Raw genomic sequence first — 16,514 nt, 5'->3', positions numbered from 1 at the left:
GACAAATATATTTACACAGGTGGTAATGGACAATGGCCTTGTCAACGTCTCACTGTCCACCCCAATCGGCACGGTCACGGGTATACAATACAATGGAATTGACAATTTACTGGAAATTAATAACAAAGAAGGAAATAGAGGGTAATTATATCTACTTGCTTTTACTTTATGAATTTTTTTACTTGATTATATATTGGTACATATTTTGATTGATAATTAAACAAAATGCAGGTATTGGGATTTTGTTTGGGAAAATTTGAGACATCCCAATTCATCATATGACTTGTAAGTTATTTCTCTTCCTTTATTTCGAATTACATTTTTGCCTACCATGTAGTAGTAATTAAGAAATATGTCAATTTTTTTAACAAATTACTTGAATGGCCTGTTTTGCAGGCTACATGGGACAAATTTTACGGTTTTAATGGAAGATGAAAATCAAATAGAGATTTCATTTACAAGAACATGGGATTCTTCACTCAATGAGAGTGAAATTCCCCTAAATATAGATAAAAGGTGCAGTGTAAGAGTTAAACATCACCTTATACTTGTAACCAAACAGGTAGTATAATTTAAGTTCTCTTATAAGTAGTAATTTAATTAATTAATGCAGGTTTATAATGCTTCGTGGGTGCCCTGGTTTCTATTCTTATGCAATAATTGAGCGCTTGGAGGGATTTCCTGATCTAACTATCTACCAAGGAAGGATAGTATTCAAGCTTCATCAGGAACTGTAATATATATATAATCTTTCCCTAATCATATATATTATTTATTGAATTAATTAAATTATTTTGCTTAAGAAGCAAATAGTCGGTAATTATTTGCTTTTTAAACAAAATAAGTCTTAAATTATCCTCAATTGATGTGGGACTCATTCAACTATTTGCTTCTTAAACATACGCAAATAGAAACCAAACAGTATTATTTAATGATGTACATGTAATATATGATTAGGTTTCAATACATGGCTATATCGGACGAAAGGCAAAGGATCATGCCTACGGCCCATGACCGCAATACGGGTCAAGTGCTTGACTACAAGGAAGCTGTTCTGTTGACAAATCCATCCAATCCAGCACTCAAAGGAGAGGTAGAGGCCTCCATTTCATTCAGGATCTATATATATATAAATATACATATCCAATTTATTTAATTAACGTGCGATGGTTTTACCTTTCGAAATAAATGAATGTATAAAATTTTTGGTTTAGTGTGATTATGTGATAGGTTGTTTGTTGTTTATGTGGTGTAGGTGGATGACAAGTACCAGTATTCGTGCGAGGACAAAGACAACCGGGTGCATGGGTGGATATCTCCTAACCCGCCCGTAGGATTCTGGATGATCACACCCAGTGATGAGTTCCGAACTGGTGGGCCGGTCAAGCAAGATCTTACCTCTCACGTGGGCCCAACCACTCTATCTGTAAGCCTCTTAAATTGCCCCCAGAGCACAGCATTTAATAATTAAAAGATATGAGAACCGAACAAATTATCTGGGCTGTCAACGGCCCAACCTGTTGAATTGGAGCTCGAGCTTGGCCCATTTGCTCCTTTAGTCTATTTCGAACGAGTTCAAATGAGCTTACAAAACAGATATGAGTTCGATTTGTCTACTTAGCAAACAAATTCGAGTCGAGCCTAAGCTGTTGACGAATAGTTCAGCTCGTTTGCGGTCCAGTCTATGAGAATACATTATGCTTATTCAATTATTAATATTGTTATTTATTTCTTCAGATGTTTTTTAGTACCCATTATGCTGGGGGAAGTTTAGGAATAAAATTTGAAGATGGAGAGGCATGGAAAAAGGTTTTTGGTCCAGTTTTGATCTATCTAAACTCCGCTTCAGTTGATGCTGATAACATAACACTTTGGGAAGATGCCAAAGAACAGGTTTCATTTTGCAGACTTTTGTACAACAACATCTTATTATTCCTTTGCATACAAAATAAAATAAAATAAAATAAACAAAAATACTCACCCTCAATATTTTTATCAGATGTTGATAGAAACCGAAAAGTGGCCATACAATTTTCCATTATCAGAAGACTTCCCTCATGCCGGTCAACGGGGTAAAGTCAGTGGCCGGTTACTAGTCCGTGACAGGTAATTAAATACCAAATGAAATGATGTACGGTTCAGCACCATCTAATAAATTTTCATAATAATGTTAGAAGTAAATATTAGTTGATTATTTCTCATCTTCTAGGTTCATAAATACAAGACTTATGAAGGCGAGTTCTGCCTACGTGGGAGCGGCTCCACTAGGAGATGTGGGATCATGGCAAAGAGAAAATAAGGTGATTTTTTTTTTTGCCCTTTATTTGTTTACTCAACAAAATTTGAAGGTTAAATAAGAGTTTTAAATGTTGGTAATTAATTAATTTTTTTGATCAGGGCTATCAATTCTGGACACAATCTGATGATGAAGGATACTTCTTGATCAAGGGTGTTCGACCCGGTAACTACAGCTTGTATGCATGGGTCCCTGGCATTGTTGGGGATTACAAATATCAAGTTAATCTCATCATCACACCAGGTTTAATTTATATATGAAATATAATTTTTAATCTCTAATATTGACATGTGTTTTTTTTTCACAAGTTAGAGTTACATTTACTTTTAACTATGCATATCTATCTGCTTTGGTGTTTGTAAAATGTGTAATATGTGAGCAGGGTCTGAAATCAAATTGGACGTTCTAATTTATGATCCTCCCAGAAATGGTCCAACCCTATGGGAAATCGGCGTCCCCGACCGAACCGCGGCTGAGTTCTATGTGCCTGACCCCAACCCAACGCTCATGAACCAGTTATACGTTGAGCAATTCGACAAGTTAGCCCTATTGATCCAACACATTTACTTGATCCTTAATGTTTCAAACACAATATAATATGTATATCTATATATTTATAGATTCTGTTTGGTGTACAGGTTTAGGCAATACGGATTATGGGATAGATATGCAGAGTTATATCCTGACCAGGATTTAGTATATACAGTTGGTGTAAGCAATTACCAAACAGATTGGTTCTTTGCCCATGTTAATAGGTGCTGATTGCTTCACCTTGTTGAATTAGCCCAGTCGTGGTTGTAATGTAACTAATTAATCTGGAATTTTTATTGCAGGAACATTGGAAATAAAACATATGTACCGACCACATGGCAAATTTTGTTTGACCTAGAAAATGTTATCGAGACCGGAAATTATACGCTGCAATTGGCATTGGCATCGGCCCACGAAGCTGAATTACAAGTATGAAAATTTGAAGTTTCTTTTGTTTTATAAGTGTTACTATGAGGCATGGAAACAGATACAATACTATATATATATATATATTGATTACCATAGTTTTAGTAGACCTTAATAAAAGTTTTGGTGATGGAAATTTACTGTGAATTCTGAAGATTCGGATCAACGATGAAGAAATGGGAGAACCGAGCTTCACGACAGGGTTTATTGGGAAGGATAATTCAATAGCAAGACATGGGATTCATGGGTTGTACTGGTTGTATAGTGTTGGCATATCGGCTTCTCAACTTGTGAATGGAAATAATACAATCTATTTGAGACAGTCGAGAGGTTCAAGCCCCTTCAAAGGAATCATGTATGACTATATTCGTTTAGAAGGGCCTCCTCAGACCCCACCATAAGCTACCATCGACTTTGTACATGATGCATTAGCTCTTTAGTCCCTCAAAGAAGATATACAACCCAAATCCTCTCTAGTGAAACAGCCGCAAGGAAACATGTAATATTCTTTGGAAGATTTTTTTTTTTTTGGAAACGAATATAATTTCCATTGGCTGACACAAGTAATGCTCTTGATGTATTAGATTAGTAAATTAATAATAGGATTTTATGATATCAATGCAAAATTTTTACTCCTTTTTTTTTTTTTTTTTTTTTTTTTTTTTTTCTCTCCATTTTTTCCCATTTTCATTAATATTCTAGGCCAATCTAATTTTCTCTTTTTTAAAAAAAAAAAAATTATTTATTTATTTAACCACAAAGCATACCAAATTTTATTGGGAAACAATACCAAAAGAGCCCATCTGCAAAGAGTGAAAAAACCACGACATCTCCCAGTGTCCAATTCGCAATCAACATGAATCTGCTCCTTTTTAGTAATCCAAAAAATAATAGTAACTTATCAATGTTGAGTTATAATGTATTAAAAATTTAGTATCTCTTCAACCGTTTGAAGTACATGGTAAGGCCCTTAAGGATTAAAAGTCTCATAATTTTTTAGTATTTTATTTATCAAGATAAAATACACAAAACCTCACCTCAATTTTGATCAAATTATGTAATGCATATACAAAAATTACCTTAACTACATCATATTTTTATAAGGTATGATGCGTTTGCCCATTGATCTAACAAGTCAAAAGATATTTTAAGAAATTCTCATTAAAAATTCCACACGCATCTTTTTAAAGTGTCAGGAAATGTAGATAGATTTAAATTATCTAAAGTGTGGTACATGTATTATTTCATGCTTTGGATCTTTTCTCTAACAATTAAATTTCATTACATATAATAATATTATACTAATGTTTTTATTATGTGATAATTTTCCTTCACCTTGTGGCCGCGGGTCAAACGAGAAGTAAAAAAACACGTGTGCATAATTTTTTTGAGTAATAATTAAAAAAAAAAACACTTCTTATTTTTATTTATTAAAAAAAAAGGAAAAGAAAATGAAAAATGGAAATTGATTGTGATTGACATGTGAGCTTATCTTAACCACACAATCTTGGAAAATTATTAGGAGTCACTATGCTGACTGCTGAGCACTTAGGAGGCACTTCCAATGATGTGGTCCGTAACCTTGTACTTTATTGTCCTCATCCGCTCCACTTAACATTATGATTGCTATCATTCTCATGCGATAAACTATGTAATAATATTAATAAGAAAATGATAGAACATTCGAAAAATATCTCTAAAATAATTAATAAATAGTGAGGTGAATTGGCACGTTAGATTTAAGGAAAAAAAAAAAAAAAATCTATTTTAACACCTAGTTTTATAGATATAAACTGAGACTCCATATTTCAGAATTTTTTTTAAGTAATCCGGAGATTTTGGAAGTTTATTATTTTCACTTTTTTTGAATTTTATAGGTTTGAAATTCTATTTGATAGATCACAAAGATTTATACAAAAAATTATCAAAACTATATAATAAAATAAATAAATTAAAAAAATTCAATTCATTCGATTCTACCATCACCATGTTTTGCCCTAATTTTTGCTTTCAAAAATTGTGAATCTGAATCGATATTGTGAGAATGTATTTTACTATTTAACTTTTTAAATTTGGGAGAACTTATATATATATATATATATATATATATGTGTGTGTCAGATTTGTGTATTTAATCACTATATTTTCACACAATTGTCTTTCTCTGTTCACGATCATTGAACAAATTTTTGTTCTTAAATAATATTTGCCTTAGACAACATAAAAAAGATAACCCAATAAAATAAGAACATGTGTTAAAATTAAAAAAATAAAATAAAAAATAATGATTAGAAAGAATAAAAATTGACTCTCGCCTATGAAGCGGACACGGATACAGGATACGAGTACGACACGACACGGATACAGCGACACGGCAAATTTTTAAAAAATAAAACACGGATACGGCGGGGTACACCTATAAAATTATATATATATATATATATATATACATATATATAATTATATATTCAAAATATAATTACTAGAATCTTGTACAGATAAATAAAACAACAACAAATAAAATCAATTTCAATAATTTCATCTTTGTCATAAGAAAAATATAGACAAGACAAAACAGAAAATAAATGAAAAATAAAATTAATCCAAATTCCAAACGAAAATGTGCAGAAGAGACATAATTATAATGAACTAAATATGTATATGAATAAACATATATACTTTCAGTCTTTCACAAAGTTTTGCTCATATAACTTAAATATATATATATATATATATATATATATATATATATATATATATTTTGTTCATAAAAAGAAATAATTGAAGAAGAGGAGAAATTTAGAAGAGTGAGAGAAAATAAATTTTGTTTCACAGAAGTATAGGACCGTGTGTCCGAGCCATATTTAGACACTTTACAGAAGTGTAGGACACGTGTTCGAGTCTCGAATACAGATATCAATGTCCGAAAAATATTCGACACAGGTATAAAACCCCTAAAAAGAGTATCCGTACTTCATAGACTCTCGCGCAACGCAAAAGATCTGTCACGCAATGCAAAAAGATCCCAATGCAAAATATCCCCCGCAAACATATTTGACATATTTGACACACTGCAAAATATCCCCGCAGACATATTTGACTCACCGCTTGGGCCTTGGTGTATACGCGAAAAGGCTGACACCTCAAGTATGTTACTGTCATGTCAAACAAATGTAGAAGAACCTAATATAACGTAAAAAACAAAATCCAAGACCATTTCTCAGTGAACGAATTCGCAATAACAAGAACAATCCAGCGATGTGACAGACTGCCACCACTACTTCCTTCTATTGCTTTTTGGGATCAAAATCCCAGCCCAGACTGCCCCCATTACTTCGGTGGTGTCTTTTAGGCAACGGGTTCAACTCCACGTCCATCCATGATACCGACTTAAAATTTGAACGTATATTGGTAATTTTCTCTTTGGAGGAGCTAATTGAATAGTTTCTTTAAGTATTTATTGTTTGTAGTTAATTATTTATTTATTTATTTTTTTAAACTTAATTAATATTTTATTAGATCACCACATCATGAGAAAAAAATTCTTAAGTATAAGGCAAACATTATTCTTTTATTATTTTTCCTTTAGTTTAAGCAAAAAATTATAGAGGAGTTTATTCTATGAATCTTACCTTTTAAAGAATTTGACGTAGTCAAATCACGTCACGGTTCGATAATTATTTCGAGAATTAAATTCGGTTACTCTATCACTATTCCATATTAATATTATTTCTATTTTAAAATACATGATCGTCTTGAAAAACCGTCCGTGACTTACATTTTTTAAAATGGTGGAAGTAATAATAACAAGTATATCATTCTTGTGCCCATGTAATAATAATAATACTTTATTCATCTTAAAATACATTATGACTTTAACAACTGCGACCCACAATTTTTTTTTTTTTCTTTTCCACGGAAGTAAATGGGGGAGAAATTAGAGATTTGAGTTTGATTAACTGTATCATTTGTTTGATATAAAATCTTTCTATCATTTATTTATTTATTTTATTTTTTGGTGGTGTTTTTAAGAGTTGGTAAAATGGTAATTGGTTACAGTATAAATTATCAAATGATACAACCAATCATTAAAAATTAAAATGCAGTTCAAATCATGCGAACCATCTAACAATTTCTATAATCATTTACTCTTTTTACCCTTTTTATTTTATTCGTGATTGTTAATGAGCTCATCGATTTGGTCAGCCATTGAAGTAACCACACACTCTCTCTCTATATATGTACTATCCATAGAATCATACCTCTCTTCAAATTCCACCTATTACATTAATAGTCTTTCACTCTCTCTCTCTAAAATGGCTGATAAATTAGCAGAAGAGCAGCACCCCATGAAGGCCTTCGGTTGGGCAGCTAGAGATTCATCTGGTCTTCTCTCTCCATTCAAATTATCCAGAAGGTATATATATATATATATATATATATATATAATATCATCCTTAATTCTCTTTCTTAACTATATTTTCCTGATCACTTGTCTTTATTATATTCGATTAGTAACCATGTACTAGAAAATATATAATTATGTCAGCGTGAAATCCGGCAAGTTTACCATGAGATCGTTCTCATTGTTCTTGTCATGAGCTCTCTTTCCTGTTACAGATAAGATCAGCATACCCCAAACTTGATCAAAGAACCGAATGTTTGACTATTGTGTATCTTCTACGGTTTTTATTTATTTTTTTATTTTTAGGAGGCCAAGTTGAACTGCCCAACCCAACCTCAATCCGAATCCAACCCGAATTGCACCCGATATGAGTTATGGTCAAAATTCAACCCTAATTTTTTCGGACCGTCCGGGTCGGGTTGACAGGTTGAGTGGGTTTATTTTATTTATTTTTTTTTTTCAGCCTCCCCAATTAGGTCTCATTCTCAACTCTCTCTCTCCAACTGCAAATTACAAAATTTTCAAGAATCAAAAGTTTTTTTTTTAATTCAGTGACTTGATAAGCGACAAAAATCTGTCCGGCCATTATTTATATTCTCTCAATTTTATTCACATATTTTTTGCTCCAGACCCATGAAATAAACTTCCCTATTTTTGGAGTTCCACAGGTGGATGTGCTATCTTGCTTTGTTGCTTTGATCCTTGAGAACTGCCAACTTCCATTTCCAAAACATAGGCATGTTATATTAATAGATCCGTCACCCTTCTTATTTTATAAAATCAGTACTATTGAGATTCGCTATTTGTAAGCGGCGGCGGGATGGCGGCAGAGAGAGAGAGAGAAAGAAGAGAGAAGAGAGAGACTTTTTTTTTATTTTTTTTTTCAATTTTTAATTTTGGGTTGGGTTCGGGCCGAGTCCAACCCGAATATGTTTGGATTTTGACAAAATCTAACCCGATCATGAGTCCGATTTGTGAATTGTATGTTCAAATTTCAAAATTATTGAATTGGGGTTGGGGTTGATTAGCCCGCCTAAGTTGCAGCACTAGTTTTTTAATCTAATTTTGGTATGAAAAAAATTGACTGTTGGAGTTTTCTGTCTAATGCTACTTGCAATTTGACCGTTGCACCTGTAATTTATGGTTAGCCACATAAGGGTAAATATGACCCAATTGACCTTTATGGTACACGTTTTCGGCTTGTTTATTTTACTATTTTGATTATATTGCTAAGCCAAGTTAACAACTTTTAGGATCCACAAATCTTATAAATGGACATGAAATTTTTTAAAAAATAATCCACCCTGATTGTGCCTGACCATGGTGTTAAAAAGATCTTTATTACTGTGTCACAAGTTCGGTATCATTCAATACAATGCTATGCATTAGATGCATTTAATTTATTGCAAATATTTTATGTTTTGTTGAAATTGTTGAATTATATCATCTTGAAGAATTGGTTTGGATTATTTTCAAGTGCAATTCTTAAGGTGGGACTTGGGTTAGCACAATTACCATGAATGTACTGTACTGGTTTTAACCATAACCAGGCTAGAGCACCAATTTATAAGTATGCTATTTGAATAAGAGAGATAAACTTGTATTTTCTTCTTTCGGAAACATGTGCTCTTCTTATTGTATGATGAAGATTATTATGAATTATGGTTATACTGTCATTTGATAATGCTCGAGTATGAATTTTTTGTAGGGCGACTTGTGAGGACGACGTGAGATTCAACGTGCTCTACTGTGGGATCTGCCACACTGACCTTCACTACGTCAAGAATGATTTGGGCTTCACCTCCTATCCTGTTGTTCCAGGGTAACAACTTCTCCTAAGAATAGGAAAAATTTAATTTTGGCCACGAATTTTGAATTCCCGGCCTTTACAAATTTTGCATTAATTTACTGAAATTTGAGGTAGGATTTGACAATAGGTCAGGTGAGAGTGCATATAGTAAGAGATTAAATTCAAATAAACTGGTCATAAGCCCTAAACCAGAATGCTGTCCCTTCAAAATATGGGGCAGATTGACAAGTTCAATCAATATATTAAATTTTCTACATATGTTGGGTGTCACGATCGTAACTGTGGAAGCACATTATTAGCTAATAGTTAGGTTTATTTATTATATATATATATATTTTTTCAGGCATGAGATTGTAGGTGTAGTAACAGAGGTGGGAAGCAAGGTAACAAAATTTAAAGTTGGAGATAAAGTGGGAGTCGGGTTCCTGGTTGGTTCATGTGGCTCTTGTGAGGGTTGTTCCGATGACCTTGAAAATTACTGTCCCAAAATGATACAAACCTTTGGTGGTTTGTACCACGACGGAACCCCCACATATGGAGGCTACTCTAATGAGATGGTTGTCAGTGAGCGCTTTGCTGTTCGATTCCCAGAGAACATGCCACTTGCTGGTGGTGCTCCGTTGCTTTGTGCTGGAATCACCGTATACAGTCCGTTGAAATATTATGGATTAGACAAACCAGGTATGCACATCGGAGTTGTAGGCCTTGGTGGGCTTGGTCATGTGGCTGTAAAATTTGCCAAGGCTTTAGGCCTCAAAGTGACTGTCATCAGTACCTCTGCTAGCAAGAAGGACGAAGCTATAAATCATCTCGGTGCTGACTCATTTTTGGTTAGCTGCGATCCAGACCAAATGCAGGTAATCAATTCAAATCTCATGTTCTTAAAGGTTTATATCATTTGCAGTAGCCACTTCTGCAATTAATTCCTAGTAATTTCTAGGAAGTTCGATAATTTATTATCATTATTTTTAAAATAAATGTTTTATTTGTGAAGGCTGCAATGGGTACACTAGATGGTATCATCGACACAGTCTCTGCCTTTCACCCCATCATGCCATTGGTAAATCTTCTTAAGTACCATGGAAAGCTTATTACAGTTGGAGCACCAGAAAAGCCACTAGAACTACAAGTCATTCCTTTGATTATGGGTGAGTATATGACACTACATGATGTACAATCAAAAAGTGTAGAAGTTGATATTTTGTTTTGGGCTTTGAGAGTACAGAATTGATAAGATATATGTTGTCGACAGGAAGAAGAATGGTGGGTGGTAGCTGCATTGGTGGACTAAAAGAGACTCAAGAGATGATTGATTTTGCAGCAAAACACAACATCACTGCAGAAATTGAGGTTATTCCAATGGATTATGTCAACACAGCGTTGGAGCGTCTCCTAAAGGGTGATGTTAGATATAGGTTTGTTATTGATATCGGAAACACCTTGTCTGTTGCTTAGTGGTCTAATATCACTACCAGCTATCAACTCTTCTTATGTTTCTCTTAAGCTCTCCTATGATTCCTGTCTTAAAACTTTCCTATGATTCCTGGCTTGAATCGACTTAATTTGGAGTCTTGAGCTTGTTTGTATATCTGCTAAAAAGTACTCAACGACTACGTATTACATGAATAAGATATGGTTTGTCAGTTTGAGAAGAAGAGTTGACGAAAACATTGATTTGTTAGTGTTGAAGCCACATTCTGGCCTGTTATATGTGTGTTTGTGCTAGGAGCTCAACCATTTATAGCCATCGGAAACCAATCTTGGCGAGCACAGGGAAGGTCTCTCACATATTCAAGCACAATAGAGGGTTCTTGTGTGAGCTTATGACGAACGATTTGTCTAGAGTCTCCCTCAATAAGGATCTTAGAGAAGCCCCAAAAAATTATATTTTATATGATCTATGGATTAGTGTTATTTTGAAGCTTATGCGTCCGGAAAATGAGAATTACAAGATCAATTTAATTCAAATATCATGCATATAAATATAATTTTTACTCATTTTATCAATAATATGATAAATGTAATAACTAATTTGTTCATCACTTAATATAATGACATTTGTATTTGTTTTTTGAACCTTATATTATTTTTCTAGTAACCAATAATGTATCCCCTTCTTTTTTAAAGAACATGTAAAACTGGCTTGCCACTTAACTTATTCCAACCATGTCCACAAATTTTTACTTTTAATAATAATAAAAATAAAATTTATAAAAACTCTATCATGTGCAGATATCGTCACATGCTGTCACGACGCAATCCAGAGAAGTCACATGCTGTCACGACACAATCCAGAGAAGTGTCACTGTTTTCTAGTTTTTAATAAATGCAGTGATAAAAATACACATCAAATGAATTGCAATACATAATATTTTGAAAAAAAAATAATTGTAAAGTAAAACTGAGTTCTTATTTTTGCGTTGAAAAGAAAAAAACATTCCAGTGGGAACAATTTATTAAAATTTTCATATTTTATTTATTTAAAAATTCAAATAGAATGTAATGAACAAAAGTTTCCTTTATCTCATATCCTTTCAAGCCTTTTCGGAGTGATAAGGAAAAAAATAGGATATAATAAGGTCAATCTTACTAATTGAGTTCTTATTTTGGTTCTTTAGTTTTATATTATGGATAAAGAAATTTTTTTAAAAAAAGTTGCATATTAAAAATGATTTTTCTAAGGTATTTCATTACCCGACTTCGAGAGAAAATAAAAAAGGATTAAATTTCGAAATGTGTGATGCATTATTTATCAGCACACTAAAATTAAAAAGAAAGGAGAAAAAAACATACCGAAATCAGAGAAAAAGATTATGAGAAAGAAATAGAAGTTATAGAATTAAAAAATATATATATTTGTTTTGCTGAAATAAACTCAAAAATGCAATGCAATGAATATGACACTATAATACCTTTTACTGTAATCAGCCCCTTTACACTAACACTCAAATCAAGCTCCTCCAAGTTGCTCAAAGCACAAAAGTCTACAAAAAATGAAAATTTTGTTGTTTATATATTAATAAATTTTATTACTTTATATTGTACTTTGTTTCATATATAATTGGGTGCCCATATTAATTGACAGATTTATGCTTTATGTGGTTAACATCCAATTTATTATTAGCATGAAAAAAATTGGAATAAAAAAATATATATATTAAATAATTGAAGAAATGACTTACCAATTTGAAGTGATGAAAGCACTCTAAAAGATGGTAGAACCTTAGGATGCTGTAATTGTAAAAATTTTAATTCACCATAAGGGCCTTCAACTTGTTCAAGACACAAGTTCAACCCAAATTTACCAATTAGTCTTTCAAATCCTGCAAAGGGGATCCTGTTTCAGTCATTATCTTCACAAATATTTATAACTAAAATTCATTAAAAAAGATCATAAAAAATTTCACCAAATAGGATTTAGTTTGCAAAATAAAAATAACAGACCTTGATTAATTGATTTAAAAAAAAAAAAAAAAAAAAAAAAAAACCCATACGTACAACAAGTTAGCAGTTGCAGAGAGACGGGGGGCAAGCTCGAGAGTTGAGAGACAGCCGGCCAGCGGCTGAAGCTTGCGAACGGCGAACCTGTACTGGAACAGCGGGCGATGGAAACTGAAGGATATGGGTTTTGATTTTTTTAACAATCTGAAATGATATGCCGATATGGGTTTTGATATAGGTAATAGGTTTTGAAATTTTGATTCTTGCAGACAGATAGATAAACTTAAGTATATGGGTTTTGAACTTCTGATTCTTGTAGACTTTGTAGTTTGCAGTTGCAGAGACAGAGAGAGGTCAAGTTCAGAGTTGAGAACGAGAATAGAGACGGAGGCGATTGGGGAGGCTGAAATGATTTGCCCTAAATTTATTTATTTATCATTATTTTATTTATTTATTTTTTTTCTGGTGGCCCATCATCCATGGGCTGAGGCCTCATAAATTTTGAGGCCCTAGGCGGGTCGCCTTGGGTCAGGATCGGCTCTGATCGAATCCTCTGAGTGAAATAGTAGGAGTAGATACACGATTCATAGGGGGGGATTTTATTTTCTTTTCGAAAGGAATATAATTTCCATTGGCTGACACAAGTAATGCTCTTGATGTATTAGTTTATTAAATTAATAATAGGATTTTATGATATCAATGCAAAGTTTTTACTCCTTTTCAAATCTATTTGAGTTTCAACCATTTCTTTCTGCAGAACTGTGGTTTTTTTTTTTTTTTTTTCCCTCACTCTCTCTCCATTTTTTCCCATTTTCATTAATATTCTAGGTCAATCTAGATATCACTTAATTTTATTTATTTATTTAACCATAAAGCAAATCAAATTATATTCGGAAATAATACCAAAAGAGTCCATCTACAAACAGTGAAAAAATCACCATATCTCCCAGTTACAGGTATAATATAAAATTTAAGAAAACTAAAGTAACAAATATTTAGCCCTCAAATTCAAATTATTAATTTATTTACGATTATATAAATAAATAAGAAAAAATATATATTATTTATTAATATATATTATTATTATTATTATTATTATTATTATTATATTTATACTATATATACCGAGTCTATATTTTTGAAATTTATTGTATCACCCTTAAAATAAACTTGCCAAATTCTTTAATTACTCTGGGTCCTAATATTTCAGACAACGCATGACATGCGGCAAAAATGGAGTAGCAGCACATGACTGGTACACCAAAGGCCTATCCAATTAATAATTGACTTAGTCGTTTTCCTATAAATGGGTCCAATTCGCAATCAAAACGGATCTGTTCCTTTTTTATTTTTATTATTATTATCCTCTTCTGTGGGACCACTCCCTTATATATGGCCTCTGCAATTATATTAGATTTTTCTACTGTGTATTTTACTATAAATTAAATATAATAATATAGTTGTAGTTTTTTTTTTTTTTTTTTATTATTATTATTTTTTTTATTAATGTTAAAATGGTACTAGTAATTACTGAGTAATTTGTATTTGGGATATTTATAAATTTTTTAAATGCAACATAAAAATGTCAAAAATAATAGTAACTTATTGTTTGGTGCTCTTTTTTTAAAGAGCGTGCTAGAGTCTCTCGACTCAGAGGGGTTGGATAGTCAAATTATTTTCGGCGCTGACTGAATTCATAATCGGGCTTTTTGTGAATACTGTTGGAAGGCAAGGATGACCCCTTCTGCCTTAAGGTTCTTCAATGTCTCAATAAAGAGAACTTTCAACACTAAAAGTGGAATGGATGAAGGGAGTTTAAACAAACTACATAGGCATAAAGACTTACAAAATAAAAGTAGTCTGACTTTTATTTCATAAGTAGGATTCTCATACAAAGTATAAGAAGCGTTTGATTATAATACTACTCCTAAGAAAATAATTACAATGCAAAAGAAATACTAAGTAAAACTTCTAAGAAAATAAGTACAATACAAAGGAAAAATTAAGTAAATTGTAGAAAATGAAATATTGTTGTGATCATGGAACATTTGCACAAGACTCCATGGTGCTATTTATAAATGTATGGAGCAACAGTTACTTTCAGTAATTTCAAATTTAAATATTATATTTGAATTAAAAACTCAATTTGTCTTAAGTTTATCCAAATGCACTGTTTCCTATCAATGCCTTGTGTGAAATAGAACTCGTTCATGTCGATGAACTGCATTATATAATTAAATCAAGGAGTTATATTTAATATATATCACTATATATATTAACTTAAATTTTGTTTTTAAATAACATCTCAAACATGTTATAGCATCCCTTGTCAATCAGCACCACGTGACTGAATTAGTTAGGTGATCTACACGTGGAAATTATTCTCCTCTGACATGCTACATTGTTCCTAGTCAATCAACACCAATTGATTGAATCAAAACTTCAGCAAAATCGATCACCACCGTGAGACTGAATCCATTGAATCAAAACTTCAGCAAAATCGATCACCACCGTGAGACTGAATCCATATCTTTTCTTCCAATTAATCATCACCATGTGTCTGAATTGAAAATTAAATTTAGAGGGCAACCACTTATAATGTAAGAAAGAAAGACCCCCCGTAAGAATTAAAAATCTCATAATTTTATAGTATTTTATTTATAAAGATAAAATACACAAAACCTCATCTCAATTTTGATCAAATTATGCAATGCTATAAAAAAATACCTTAATTACATCATATTATTGTAAGGTATGAAGCTTATGCTCGTCGATCTAACATGTCAAAAGATATTTTATGAAATTCTCATTAAAAATTCCATAGGCATCTTTTTAAAGTGTCACATTCTGGAGATGTAGATAGAGTTAAAATATCTGAAGTGGGATACATGTATTATTTCATGCTTTGTATCTTTTCTCTAACAATTAAATTTCATTATATATAATAATATTATACTAATGTTTTTATTTTGTGAAAATTTTCCTTCACCCTGTGGCTGCTTGTCAAACTAGAAGTAAAAAAACATGTGTGCATAATTATTTTGAGTAATAATAATAATAATAAAAAAACTTCTTATTTTTATTTATTAAAAAATAAACGGAAAAGGAAAAGAACAATGGAAATTTGGATTGGGAATCTCCAGCAAATATGAATTTCGGTGGAAAGATTTGATTTAGAAAATGATTGTGATTGACATGTGAGCTTATCTTAACCACACAATCTTCGAAAATTATTAGGAGTCACTATGCTGAGCACTAGGAGTCACTTCCAATTCTTAAAATGATCTCCAAAAATTAAATTCTTCTAAAATTTTCTGTAATTCTTTCTTCTTTTTTACCTTACTCTTCTTCTTCATTTGTTATTCTCTTTTACACTATCGACTTTTTTTGCAATCATTTAAATTTTGCTTTTTTGATGACAAACTGGTGAAAATGATAAATAATTCACACATTTGTATCATTTTTGTTACGTTGTACACCATAATACATTTGTTTCATGGCAAAAAAAAAAAAAAAAAAAAAAAAAAAAAAAAAAAGAATAATTTTTACTTAATTTTTTCTATCGTAGTCAAAGAGCTGTAATGGATTTTTTTTTTTTTTTTTTT

The 16,514-nt window shown here is 31.9% G+C and overlaps 2 protein-coding genes and 1 long non-coding RNA gene across 4 annotated transcripts; 2 read left to right on the top strand and 1 right to left on the bottom strand.

The window, feature by feature from the left end:
• Positions 1 to 25: 25 nt before the first annotated feature.
• On the top strand, positions 26 to 3,763 carry LOC132286996 (probable rhamnogalacturonate lyase B). Its single transcript, XM_059789455.1, has 14 exons — positions 26 to 141; positions 232 to 285; positions 397 to 516; positions 614 to 733; positions 958 to 1,093; positions 1,256 to 1,426; positions 1,738 to 1,893; positions 2,000 to 2,106; positions 2,210 to 2,300; positions 2,398 to 2,539; positions 2,679 to 2,835; positions 2,935 to 3,051; positions 3,130 to 3,256; positions 3,409 to 3,763. The coding sequence occupies exons 1-14, from the start codon at positions 26 to 28 to the stop codon at positions 3,652 to 3,654; spliced, it is 1,860 nt and encodes a 619-aa protein (XP_059645438.1). The 3' UTR covers positions 3,655 to 3,763.
• Positions 3,764 to 7,511: 3,748 nt separating this feature from the next.
• LOC132286994 (probable mannitol dehydrogenase) lies at positions 7,512 to 11,099 on the top strand. Its single transcript, XM_059789453.1, has 5 exons — positions 7,512 to 7,670; positions 9,367 to 9,480; positions 9,812 to 10,325; positions 10,463 to 10,616; positions 10,721 to 11,099. The coding sequence occupies exons 1-5, from the start codon at positions 7,570 to 7,572 to the stop codon at positions 10,921 to 10,923; spliced, it is 1,086 nt and encodes a 361-aa protein (XP_059645436.1). The 5' UTR covers positions 7,512 to 7,569; the 3' UTR covers positions 10,924 to 11,099.
• A 287-nt stretch (positions 11,100 to 11,386) lies between these two features.
• On the bottom strand, positions 11,387 to 13,477 carry LOC132286998 (uncharacterized). 2 transcript variants are annotated; one of them, XR_009472910.1, is made up of 4 exons: positions 12,967 to 13,477; positions 12,651 to 12,791; positions 12,381 to 12,452; positions 11,387 to 11,744 (listed from the first exon to the last, which is right to left on the bottom strand). It is a non-coding gene; the product is annotated as an uncharacterized LOC132286998 (long non-coding RNA). The 2 variants fall into 2 exon arrangements; XR_009472909.1 differs by lacking the exon at positions 11,387 to 11,744 and having other exon boundaries at positions 11,752 to 12,452; positions 12,967 to 13,468.
• Between the last annotated feature and the right edge of the window lie 3,037 nt (positions 13,478 to 16,514).

This window comes from Cornus florida, unplaced genomic scaffold (assembly GCF_030987335.1).
Source record: "Cornus florida cultivar Cherokee Brave unplaced genomic scaffold, ASM3098733v1 CherokeeBrave_3.0.0_Hap2_Chr11, whole genome shotgun sequence".
NCBI classification, from domain to species: domain Eukaryota; kingdom Viridiplantae; phylum Streptophyta; class Magnoliopsida; order Cornales; family Cornaceae; genus Cornus; species Cornus florida.
Note: the sequence above shows the minus strand (reverse complement) of the source record. Positions and strands in the feature narration are given on the sequence as shown.

Bases quoted from the DNA above. Each gene is read 5' to 3' on its own strand.
- LOC132286994 (XM_059789453.1), top strand. From the start codon at position 7,570: ATGGCTGATAAATTAGCAGAAGAGCAGCACCCCATGAAGGCCTTCGGT. The intron at 7,671-9,366 runs GTATATATATAT...AATTTTTTGTAG, and splicing joins CCATTCAAATTATCCAGAAG to GGCGACTTGTGAGGACGACG. The intron at 10,617-10,720 runs GTGAGTATATGA...TGTTGTCGACAG, and splicing joins AGTCATTCCTTTGATTATGG to GAAGAAGAATGGTGGGTGGT.
- LOC132286996 (XM_059789455.1), top strand. From the start codon at position 26: ATGGACAATGGCCTTGTCAACGTCTCACTGTCCACCCCAATCGGCACG. The intron at 517-613 runs GTGCAGTGTAAG...TAATTAATGCAG, and splicing joins CCCCTAAATATAGATAAAAG to GTTTATAATGCTTCGTGGGT. The intron at 3,052-3,129 runs GTGCTGATTGCT...TTTTTATTGCAG, and splicing joins TTCTTTGCCCATGTTAATAG to GAACATTGGAAATAAAACAT.